Here is a 13,007-nt window from a genome sequence, read left to right on the forward strand (position 1 = left end):
ACTTATATGCATGAATGCTCAACTAATGGACATAAACAATGATGGGGATGGGGCTGGGGGGGATCAGGAGGAGGGTGTCAATGGGGGAAAAAGGAGAAACATCTGTAATGAAAATAAAATAAGTAAAAAAATAATCTAAATTTTTAGCATGAGAAAATTACTAACCTTGTTACTTTAATTTGATTTTGTCCATTTATGTAGAAAGGTTTTTCATTGTTATATTCATCAAACACGCCCCAACGGAGATGGGCCCATTCATGGACAAACACTCTGCCTGTGGAAGAGAAAGCTTTTGGTTTGAGTTCCTAAAATCTCAGCGATGGACCTTGCTAATCAGTGAAGATATAACAATACTTGACTATATATACTCATTCTGAAGGGTTGAAGTACAATTCTCTTTTCCACTTTCCTCTTCCTTACCCCGTTTTCATCACCTTCTACTTTACTCCCATCATCGTAAAAGAGGCAGAGTGAAAATATGTTGAGTCCCATAAATGCAAACCAGTGATTTACTTGTTGCATATCTACTTGAAATTAGTGGTATTCTGTTGTAGCAGCCCAGATGGGCTCAGATACCAAATAAGCAAATAAACTTTTCTTATTCTTCTGTCTGGTATCCAAGCATGCCTGCTTTTTTCCTTGTAGGTAATTCTATTATCCATAACAATGATTGAAACCTTGGGGTCAGGGAGAGAGGCAAGGGCAAACATATAGAACTTCTCTAGCGCCTGGTTGGTGTGGCTCAGCGGTTGAGTGTCAACCCAGGCTCCAAGAAGTCACTGGTTCAATTTCCGGTCAGGGCACATGCCCAGGTTGTGGGCCTGATCCCCAGTGGGGGGCATGCAAGAGGCGGCCAATCAATGATCTCTCTCATCGATGTTTCCATCTCTCTCTTCTTCACTTTTCCTCTCTCTAAAGTCAATAAAAAAAAAAATTAAAAAAAAGAAAGAAAGAAAAAAGAACTTCTTCTCTAGCTTGAGTGATTCTTTTTTATTTTATCCTGAATCTTCATGTTTATATTTATCTCTAACTCTTAGCTCATGGAAGCCCTCATCCTCAGCATCAAGTCCTTTATAACTCTTTATCTACTTCTCTAAATATTACACTTTCTTCAATGTTCAGATCAAAACTGATTTCTCCCTCCTTGATGTTTTCCAGATTAACTCCCCTTTCAAAGTGCACGTGTGTTTTTTGAATTTTTTAAAGTTATGGAAACCCACGAAGTGTTTGCTGAGTTGACTCAGGCTGTGGCATATTGTGCAATTCTGGATCTTGGGACAAAGGAAGGGAGGGGAACAGCCTAAGCTGAAAGGGTTAAGGAAAAGTTTGTGCCTACTCATGGAATTTAGAAGTGCTGATGAGGTTATATGTTTATGCAGAGATTATCAGCACCTCACAGTTACCAGAAAAAAACTCTATTTATAAAGTTTTAAGTGTCTTATAAAATGTGTCTAAGTAGACTGTGTTGCTCCAATTCCTGCTAGCTATACAGAGGATGACAAAATCTGTTTAGATTTTAATGGGGGTAATCATGAAAACATCAGCTGAAAGGCACTACTGTATGTTAAAATAAAAAAATGAAAAATTAAGAATGGGATGGTTAGTCCTTGACCTACTGATCTTTTCTCACCACAGTTTCTCCCTCAGATCTCATCCACTGAATGCTCCTCTCCGAACCTGTGACCCTGACTACTCTCTCAAACTCTAGTCACCCACGTTCAACCACAGCTGGGCTTTTCCACCAGGACAGTTCACCGCTCCTCACCATCATCTTGTCTCAATCCATTCTTGTGGATTTCCCCTTTAAATTGGTTCCTTCTAATTCTGCCAAAAGCTTGATGTGTTCCTTATTGCTGCTCACATCCGTCCCCCTTGTCCTTCGTACTATACCAGTTCGGACCTCTATTTCTTTTTTTCCCTTCTGGAATATCTCTCATCACTTAGAGTTGTTGATTAAACAAGATAACATTTGAAAAACAGCACAGCACCGAGAACATGGAAAATTCTCATTGTTTTATTTATTTTTTTTTACTACCTTTCCTGTTCTGCTCATCTCACTGCCTCTACAGTCAAGTCTCTGGCCTTGTACCTGGACTTTCCTTAGTTGTTCTCCTGATATCCACTTTCTCCTTCACTGATCTGAGAAAGCCAGGTTATCCACACAGCCCAGGTCATCATCTTAAAACACCGCCTTGACGGTGACACCCCTGTGCTTACACACACAGTGATGATGTGCTAATCTGGGCATTTGAAGCTCTCCATCACTTACCCCATGTGTATTTCAGCCTTTTCTGCCACTACCTCACTACCCACAGTCAGTCTGCCCCATTAATAGGGTCTACTGCTCCCATGCCTCAGATATGCTCTGGATTATTCTGCTGGCACAAATGTATTTATACTATCTACACTATTCTCTCTGTTTCTTTTCTTTTTTTTTCTTGTATCAAAATGATTTTCAACCATGATGCTCCTCTGCTCAATGAGGCCATTTCTAACCATCCTTTGCTCAAAATATTTTCTCCTTTCACTGAATTCTTATAGTACTCACGGTCTGGGCCATTGATCTGGTGCTTAACTCTTTCTGGCTCACTTTGTTCCTCCTCTTTTCATGGGCATGTGGCCTATCTCCCCATCCATATGGTAAGTCTTTGGAAAATCTCAGGTTCTCTGAGTCCTTTTCCACACTAAGCACATGTCTATTTCTTGGTTGTTGGTCACACTTACCTCTTGATCCATAGCCAGCTGTTAAGTCATCATTTAGTAGAAATTCAGATGTGAAATAAATGTGTTTTCCCTCTTTTCCACACCCTCTATATTGCAGGGTGTATGGATCACCTCCATGTGCCCCATACCAGTCAGTCACTATAACATTTGCCTAAATTGAAAGAAATACCTTGTAATACTCTATATCTCAACTGTGATGTTGGTGACATAAACACATACATGTTAAAATGCACTATACACTTAAGATCTGTACATATTTACTGTATGAATTATATTCAAATTTAAAGAGAGATTAAAAAAAGAAATGCCTTGTAGATGGAGTTTAAAATGCATTCACAACTAAATATCAACAAAATTATTTGGCACTTATAAATCTACATTTTTAAAAGCTTAGCAAATTTCCACAGAGCTTCGTTACTTCCATTTGACCTCTAATTTTCCAGATTAAAACTTTCTCAAATTGCTCTGAGCTGAGCTACCTTCAGATGGGGGTCCAAGGTGGTGTCACAGGAAGATGCTGAGCTCACCTCCTCCCATAGACATAGACACACAGAATCTACAGCTACATATGGATCATTTCCCTGTGAAAAGATCTGTGAAGTAAATAAACTGCTCCTCCATGAAAAAAAATAAAAATAAAAGAACCACACTGACGTGGGTGAGAGAAGCAGAGACAAACATCTCCAACGCAGTGACTCAGCCAGGGAGGGACCTCACCAGTCTGGCACCTCTGGAGGAGAAGGCTTCACATCAAACATCCAACCCTCGGGATTTGCACTGGAGAGACAAGTCCCAAACACGTCTGGCTTAGAAAACCACTGGGGTTGATGCCCAAGGGGCCCAAATGGCTATAGGGAACTGAGATTCTTCTTTTATTTTATTTCTTAAATAGTTTTTTTCCCTTTACTGATTTTAGAGAGAAAGAAAGGGAGAGGGGGAGAGAGATAGAAACATCAATGAGAGAGAACATCAATTGGTTGCCTCCTACATGCCCCCCCCCCCCACTGGGGATTTGGCCCACAACCTGGGCAGGTGTCCTGACTGGGAATCGAACTGACGACTCCTTCGTGCATGGGTCCACACTCAACAACTCAGCCACACCAGCCAGGCCTGAGATTCTTCTTTCAAAGATCATGTGAGTTCTCATTTGCCAGGGGACCCAGTGCGAAAGCAGAAGTGTGAAAAGTACCTAGACTATATATGAAGGAGAGTCATTTCCTAATCTTGAAACAGCTGCTGGAGGAGCAGAAAATAGTTGAAACTTTCTCTGCAGATGGAGGCACTGGAAAATTCCATTTCTGTGTTCTCCACCTACCCTGCTTGCACAGGCGAGTGAGAGTGGATGCTGCACCCTCCCACTGCATTGCTAGGACAGGTAGGGTGAGTAGTTGCCACACTGTCCCACTGCCTTGCTGAAACAGCAGAGTGGGGTTGCAGCAGTCAACCACTCCCTGGCTGGGGCAGATGAAGAGATAGTCACCAGCAAAGCCAGTTGGGACACTCCCATTCCCTCGCTGGGTAGAGAGGGCAGAAGTGGAATCAGCCAGTGTCTCCACTAGCAATCACAGCATCTTCCTGCTCCCTCCCTAAAGGCAGCATGTGTGCATGTGCACACACAGACAAGACTTTTTCTCACTGCATTGCTGAAGCCCATAGGCATGGCAGTCAAGGATTTCTTGCTGCCTTAATGAAGACAGCCAGTGTCACCTAGGAAACACCCCTCATTCAAGACTGAGAGAAGAAGTTACATCACCTAATACATAGAAACAGAGTCAAGCAAAATGAGGAATCAAAGAAATATGTCCCAAACAAAAGAACGAAACAAAAGCTCAGAAAAAGACCTTACTATATAGAGAAGTAATCTACCTGATAAAGAATTCAATGGTCATAAAGGTGCTCAGTGAGCTTGGGGGAAGAATGGATGAACATAGTGAGAACTTCAACAAAGAAATAGAAAATAAAAGAAAGTATCAAAGAGAAAATATAGCACAGAAGAATACAATAACTGAACTGAAAAATATGCTAGAGGGTTAAAAAAATATTGAATAAAGCATAAGAACAGATCAGATCAGTAAGCTGAAAGTCAAAGCATTGGAACTCACTCAAGCAGAGCAACATAAAAAGACTTTTAAAAAAGTGAATATGGCTTAAAGACCTATGGGACAACATTAAGAGGAATAACATTTGCATTACAGGGATTCCAGAATGAGAAGAGAGAGATAAATGGGGCAGAAAATTATTTGAAGAAATAATGGCTGAAAATTTTCCTAACCTGGGAAAGTAAACAGACATTCAGGTCCAGGAAGTCCAGAGACTTCCAAATAAGGTGAACCCAAACAAATCCACACCAAGACATATTATAATTAAAATGTCAAAAGATAAAGAGAGACTTTAAAAAGCAGTAAGAGAAAAACAACTTGTTCCATACAAGGGATACCCCATATGGCTATAAAAAGATATTCCAGCAGAAACTTTATGGGCCAGAGGGAGTGGCATGACATATTCAAAGTGCTGAAAAGAGTTAACTTTCAACCAAAAATACTCTACTAGCAAAGTTATTATTCAGATTTCAAGGAGAGATAAAGAGTCTTCCAGAAAAGCAAAATCCAAAACAGTTTGTCACTACTAATTTGGTCTTACAAGCAATATTAGTGGGGATTCTTTAAGCTGAAAAGATATAACACTAGTTAATAAGAAAACATGAAAGTAAAAACCCACTGGTAAAGGTAAATACATTGTTAAAACAATGGAGTAATCACTTATAAATCACTTTTAAATTATGAAGTTAAAAGAGTAGTAAAATTACATTAATTATTTAAGGACTACATATAATAGAAGGATGTAAAGTGCGGCATCAAAAACATAAAACACGGCAGGCGGAGTAAAAATGCAGTTTTAGAATGCATTCAAACTTAGCTTGCTATCAACCTACAGCAGACGGTTTTACAAATATAGGCTGTTCTATGTGAACTTAATGATAACCACAAAATCAAAACCTAAGGTATATACACAAAAGATAATGAAAAGGGAATGTAAGCATAAAACCAAATAAAGTAATCAAACCACAGGGAAGAGAGCAAGAGAAGAGAAAAAGAACACAGAGAAACTACAAAACAGCTAGAAACAAAAATGAACAAAATGGCAGTAAACACATATCTATCAATAATTATTTAAGTATAAATGAACTAAATTCTCTAATAAAAAAGACATAGAATAGATAAATAAGGATTATCTATCTGCTCCCTTTAAGAGACTCACTTCAGCTGTAAAGAGACACATAGACTGAAAGTGAAGGGCTGGGAAAAGATGTTTCATATAAATAGAAATCAAAAGAAATCAAATCATATAAGACAAAAAGACTTCAAAACAAAGACTGTAATAGAAGACAAAGAAGGGCATTACATAATGATAAAAAAAAAGTCAATACAGCATGAAGATATAACATTTGTAAATACATATGCACCCAACATAGGCATGCCAAAATACATAAAGTGAATATTAACATACCTGAAGGGAGGAACTGACAGCACACAATAATATTAGAGCTTTAACACCTTATTTATATCAATGGGCAGATAATCCACACAGAAAATCAATAAGGAAACATAGTCTTAAAGGAAACATTAGATCAAATGGACTTAATAGATACAGGCAGAACATCTGATCCCAAAGAAGCAGAATACACCTTCTTCTCAAGTGTACATGGAACATTCTCCAGGATAGATCATGCTAAGCCATAAAACAATTTTCAATAAATTCAAGAATACTGAAATCATTTCAGGCATTTTTTCCAAATACAATGGTATAAATCTAGGAATCAATTACAAGAACAAAATTGGAAAAACCATAAACATGTGGAGATTAAACAACATGCTACTGAAGAACCACTGGGTAATTAAAAAACCCAAAAGAAAAAAAAATACCGAGAGGAAAATCAAAACAAATACAACATTCCATAATCTATGGGATGCAGCAAAAGTGTTTCTAAGAGGGAAGTTCATAGCAATACAAGTCCACTTCAGGAAACAAGAAAATCCTAAAATAAACATTCTAATTGTACACCTCAAAGAGCCAGAAAAAGAATAAACAAAGCACAAAGTTAGTAGAAGAAAAGAAATATTAAATATCAGATGGAAATAAATTTTTTAAAAATCAATGACACTAAGTGCTGATTCTTTGAGAAGATAAACCAAATTAACAAACCTTCAGCTAGACTCACCAAAAGAGAGAAAGAGCTCAAATAAAGTAAGAAAGGTAAGAGAAATGACAACTGATACTACAGAAATACAAAGGATCATAAGAGACTACTATGAACAATTATACTTCAATAAATTAGACAACCTAGAAGAAATGCATAAATTCCTAGAAACATACAATCTTCCAAGACTGAACCATTAAAAAATAGAAAGAAATCTAGCCCTGGCCGGTTTGGCTCAGCAGTTAGAGCATCGGCCTGCGGTCCAGAGAGATCCGGGTTCGGTTCCCGCTAAGGGCATGTACCTCGGTTGCAGTTTGTCCCCGGCTCTGGTTGGTCGTGCAGGTGGCAGCCACTTGATGTATCCCTTTCACGTCGATGTTTCTCTCTCTCTCTCTCCCTCCCACTCTATCTGAACAAAAAATGGAAAGATATCCTCGGGTGAGAATAAAAAAAAAAAAAAAAGAAATAGAAAATCAGAATAGACAAATTACTAGTAAGAAGATTGAATCAGTAAGCAAAACCTGCTCTACAAAGAAAAATCTAGGACTAGATAGTGTCAATTCAATCAAATTTTCAAAGATGGTTTAATAGCTATCCTTCTCAAACACCATTAAAAAAATTGAAAATGAAGGGAATACTTCCAAACTCATTTTACAAGGCTAGCATTACCGTGATAACAAAACCAGACAAGGACACCAAAAAAAAAAAAAAAAAAAAAAAATATCTATATCTATATCTATATCTATATCTATATATATATATATATCCCTAGTGAACATAGATGCAAAATCCCTCAACAAAATATTAGCAAACCAAATTTAATAATACATTGAAAGGACCATACACCATGATCAAGTGGGATTTATTCCATATATGCAATGATTTTCCAATATCCACAAATCAGTTATACACAACAATAAAACAACATAAAAAATAAAAATCATATGATCATAATATGATGAATAAATGCAAAGGAAGTTTGACAAGATTTAACATTCATTTATGATAAAAAAAAAAACACAAAACTCTCAATATAGTTGGTATAGAAGAAATGTACCTCAACATAATAAAGGTCATATACCATAAGCTCTCACAACTAATATACTCAGTGGTGAAAAGTAAAAGCGTTTCCTCTAAGATCAGGAACAAGATAAGGATTCTCACTCTCACCACTTTTATTCAACATAGTATTAGAAGTCCTAGCCAGAGCAATTAGGCAAAGAAAAGAAATAAAGGCATTCAAATTGGAATCAGTACTGTATTTGCTGATGACATGATATTTTATATATATATATATAAATATAAATTTATATATATATATAAATTTATAAATATATAAATATATATATATATCCTAAAGACTCCACCAAAAAAACTGTTAGAACTAATAAATGAATTCAATAAAGTTTCAGGGTGCAAAATTATTACAGAAAAATTGGTTGCATTTAACTAACAACAAACTATTAGAGAAATTAAGAAAACAATCCATTTATAACTGAATAAAAAAGTAAAATACCTAGGAATAAATTAACCAAAGAGGTTAAAAACCTGTACACTGAAAACTATAAGACACTTATAAAAAATTTTGAAGAAGACACAAATAAATGCAGAGCTATTTTGTGCTCATAGTTTGGAACAATTAATATTGTTAAAATAGCCATACTCTAAAACAATCTATAGATTCAATGCAATACCTATCAAAATTCCAATGGCATTTTTCAAAGAACTAGGACAAATAATTTAAACATTTGTATGAAATTACTGAAGACCCTGAATAGCTAAAGCAGTCTTGAGAAAGAACAAAGCTGGAGGTATGCTTCCTGATTTCTAACTATGTTACAAAATTATAGCAATAATCAAAACAGTATGATATTGGTATAAAAACAGACACATAGATCAATGGAACAGGCTAGAGAGCCCAGATATTAATCATCCATAAACGATTAATTGATTTATAATCATGGAAAATATACAATGGAGAGGACAGTCTCTTCAATAATGGTGCTGGGGAAACTGGATAGCTAACTGAAAAAGAATGAAACTGGACCATTATCTTACACCACATACAAAAATTAGCTCAAAACGGATTGATGACTTGATTATAATGCATAGCAACTTCGGGTTTGTTTTTGTTCTTTTGGCTCCAGAGGCAAGGACAACAAAAGCAAAAATAAACAAATGGAACTATATCAAACTGAAAGGCTTTTGCAGCGAAGGAAACAAACCATCAACTAAACAAAAGGCAACATACTAGATGGGAGGAAATATTTGCAAATCATATATCCAATAAGTGATTAATATTAAAAATGTATAAATAACTCATATAACTCCATAACAAAAAATCTGTTTTACAAAGGTAAAGGTAAACATTTTCTCAAAGACATACAGATGGCCGTCAGGCATATGAAAAGAGGCTCAGCATCACTACTAGTCAGACAAAAGTGATTCAAAACCTCAATGAGATACCCCCTCATACCTGTCAGAATGGTTATTATAAAGATGACAAGAAATAACAATTGTTCATGAGGATGCAGAAAAATGGGAACCTTTATGCACTGTTGGCAGGAATGCAAACTGGTGCAATCACTATGGAAAACAGTATGAAGTTTCCTCAAAAAATTAGAAATAAAACTGGCACATGATTGAGCAATTCCAATTCTGGGCATTTATCTGAAGAAAATAAAAACACTAATTCAAAAAGATATATGCACATTATGTTCATTGCATTGTTTACAATAGCCAACATATTGAAAAATCCTTTGTCAATTAAAGGATGAATGGATAAAGAATATATATAATGGAATAATAAAGAATATAATCTTGCCATTACCGTGAGTTGGATGAACCTGGAAGGCATTATGCTAAGTGAGATAAGTCAGAAAGAAAAAGACAAATACTGCATTATTTTGCTTATATGTGGAATCTAAAAAACAAAACAAAACAAAACCAGACTCATAAATAACAGATTAGTGGTTGTCAGAGGAGAGGGGTGTTGGGGGTGTGGAAATGGGTAAAGGGGATCAAAGGTATAAACTTCCAGATATAAAATACCATCATGGGGATGTAAAGTACAGCGTGGGGAAATCTAATCAATAATAGTACATAACTTTGTATGGTGACAGATGGTAACTAGTCTTATTGTGGGGATCATCTCGCAATGCATACTAATGTTGAATCACTATATTGTACACATGAAACTAATATATGATTATATGATGATTATACTTTAATAACAAATTATATAATAAAATTTAGTCAGAACAGATTTTTTCTCCCAAAAGTCAACAATGTAAAAATCTGACATTATAAAACAGTATAAAATATAATAAAATATTTGAAGAAATTTTAAGAGCATTTACACATCATTCAGAACTGTATTGTAACATGTTGCAGCCTTTTGTGAACTACTTTATGAGGGTTGTTTAATCAGTGCCAAACAATAGGATGTGTTTCTTTTAAGCGTTGTCCTTTTTTTTTTTTTTTCCCACTAGCAATAGATCAGCAAAACAACCATGCTATTGATGCCATATTTCATCTTGTAACATGACCATCTCAAGTAGTATTGCTAGAACAATATTTTAAGTCAACAACTAACATGAATATTTACTCAAATAACCATTTATAGAACACAATTTTATATGCAACATTGTTTCTTTTATTTTTAGAAAGAAAGATTCATTGTCTCAGGACTTACCCTTAGAAGTTAAGTATGTTGTTTTTTCTTTTTAATCTTATTTTGAAACAATAGACCTAATATGATCCTATAAATATATATACATGTCTATATATAATAACCACTATTTGTACTGTATGTGTAATGCTGTGTGCGTATGCCTGTGTGCATGTGTGTGCACTGAGGAGAAGAGGCAGGTAATATTTTCATTGTATTTTCCATGATTCTTCATTGCTTGATTTCCTTGCAATGAGAATGAATTACTTTTTTTTTTTTTTATCCTCACCTGAGGACATTTTTCCATTTTTTTGTTCAGATACAGTGGGAGGGAGAGAGAGGAAGAGAAAGAGAGAAACATCGACGTGAAAGGGACACATTGAGTGGCTGCCACCCGCACGACCAACCAGGGCCAGAGACAAACTGCAACCGAGGTACATGCCCTTAGCGGGAACCAAACCCGGGTCTCTCTGGACCGCAGGCCAACGCTCTAACCGCTGAGCCAAACCGGCCAGGGCAAAATACTTTTATAATAGTTAAAATTTATTTTTAGAAAGATAGGAATCCAAGCCAAGGGTTTTGCAAGTCAACAGCTACAAAAAGAGCTACAGGTGTCAAGCCCTTTCCTAGTCTTCATTTGGACAATATCTCATTTCTATTTCTAAAAATGTGTCCTGAAGCAAAAGGGAAAGTGCTCCACTTGGGATGGAATACTCAGGCTGTTTGGGGTTAACATTGTACCTTATAGACCATAGTCACACAGTGCGTGCCTGTTATTCCTAACCATTCCTCCCCTCCCCTCCTCCCTACCTACATTCAACTGTAGATTCACAGGGACAGGTATCACCTTGCCTGTCCTTGAGTCCTCTGCAGTGCCTAGCATAGCTTCTGTACATAATTATGCACTAAATGTTGACTTAATTGACATTATGAGGTTAAAGAAATTGGTATCCTACAGATATATGAACAGCCTTTTAATGACTATTCTTTCCTTCATTCTTTCTGTTCAGTCATATTCTCATTTTGCTTTAGTTATTTATTTCTTCATTAGGATCAGGAGCCCAACTTGGTTTTGGGGTTGGTTATCTCCAATACATCTTTGTTCCACAGATGGCCAAATTGATTTATGCAATCTACATAGATAGCTAGAGACACGTAGCTTGGTGCAAAGAACATGGGTTTTGGAATCAAATAGACAGATTCAAATTGTGGCTCTGAAATGTACTAGCTGTTTGACTTGGAACAAAATGCTTAATTTATTTGAACCTACTATCCCAATTTGTGATAACAGCAACTAATTTTAAGGTGGGAGGGGATTCAACATTACATATATGTAGAATTCCTGACACTTAATTGAAGCTTAAAAAGCAGTAGCTCTCTTTCCAGTTTATCCCAGGTCCTCTATCTCTCCTATCTTCATGCCAAAGCACTGTAACATGCTTTCATCTGGTTATAAACCAAATGCTTCTCAGAGCCTCTGTAACCTCTTCAGAACACTGAGGTGCCCATCTAGATTACTATACCATCCAATTCCTGAGAGAGTAATTTCAAAGGAGAGCTAAGAGTGAAAACAGGCTTAGGAAGTTTCATACCAATGACACAAATAAGCGGAGAGGAAACTGTCGCACATGTCCTGCTCCTTCTGTCTGAGCTGTAGTTGTAGATCTCGAACCCACTCCATTGCTGAAATCCTGAGCTATGTTTGCAATGCCTGTGCTTCTGCCCCCACTGGTCGTTATCAGGGCTCTTGTTCACAGTAACTTCAAACAGTGATTTGCCCAATTTATTTACCATTTATTTATAGCGTGCACACCCATATGTGCCAGACATCATCATGGATGTTTGACTATAATCTATAGCTTGTCAGAATCCTTTGAAGGTTAAGTTCTATTTTGGTTGGAAAAGAGAAGGTAGCCACTCCCTTCCTCCCCACTTTCTGCCTTCCTTCTTATCAACACACTCCTCAAAAACTGTCCTAGACTTGGGGTAATGTGAACTTCTGCTAATTTACACTCTGACAGAAGACAGTCATTTTTTTTATACGCATGGGCAGCCAGTGTTTCTCTCTGGACATGCTTGTGTACCGCCGTGCTAGGATGGGAGATAAAGATAGTCATAATAAGAATTGTTCCCTTTGGAGCTCATGCTCAGTAGATAAAACTAGTGTTTAGTCCTTAGCCAGAAATTTCAGGAAAGACCCTGAAAGTTACAAAGTAAAGAGATCATCTGAGAAGCTACCTGGGCAATGGTATTTTGCTTATTTTTATTTTTAGTGCATGATTTACATTCCTTTATTATACATCTATACATTTTATTGTTAACCATCTCCCCAATAATATTATTTGCTTATTAATATCAATGATTTACTTTTGCTGAAGTTCTCGCTTTTAAAGTTTGAACACAGTATATTTTGGT

At 36.5% G+C, this 13,007-nt stretch overlaps 1 protein-coding gene across 1 annotated transcript in view; it reads right to left on the bottom strand.

The window, feature by feature from the left end:
• Nucleotides 1–13,007, bottom strand: part of LOC118626677 (calcium-activated chloride channel regulator 2-like) — a 43,876-nt gene that overhangs the window by 29,533 nt on the left and 1,336 nt on the right. The window contains exons 3-4 of the mRNA XM_036256683.1: nucleotides 2,725–2,875; nucleotides 166–274 (exon numbers count right to left, since the gene is read on the bottom strand). Coding sequence (XP_036112576.1) covers nucleotides 166–274; nucleotides 2,725–2,875 — 260 coding nt within the window. The remainder of the gene's footprint in view (nucleotides 1–165; nucleotides 275–2,724; nucleotides 2,876–13,007) is intronic.

The sequence above is a fragment of the Molossus molossus genome, unplaced genomic scaffold (assembly GCF_014108415.1).
Source record: "Molossus molossus isolate mMolMol1 unplaced genomic scaffold, mMolMol1.p scaffold_m16_p_12, whole genome shotgun sequence".
NCBI classification, from domain to species: domain Eukaryota; kingdom Metazoa; phylum Chordata; class Mammalia; order Chiroptera; family Molossidae; genus Molossus; species Molossus molossus.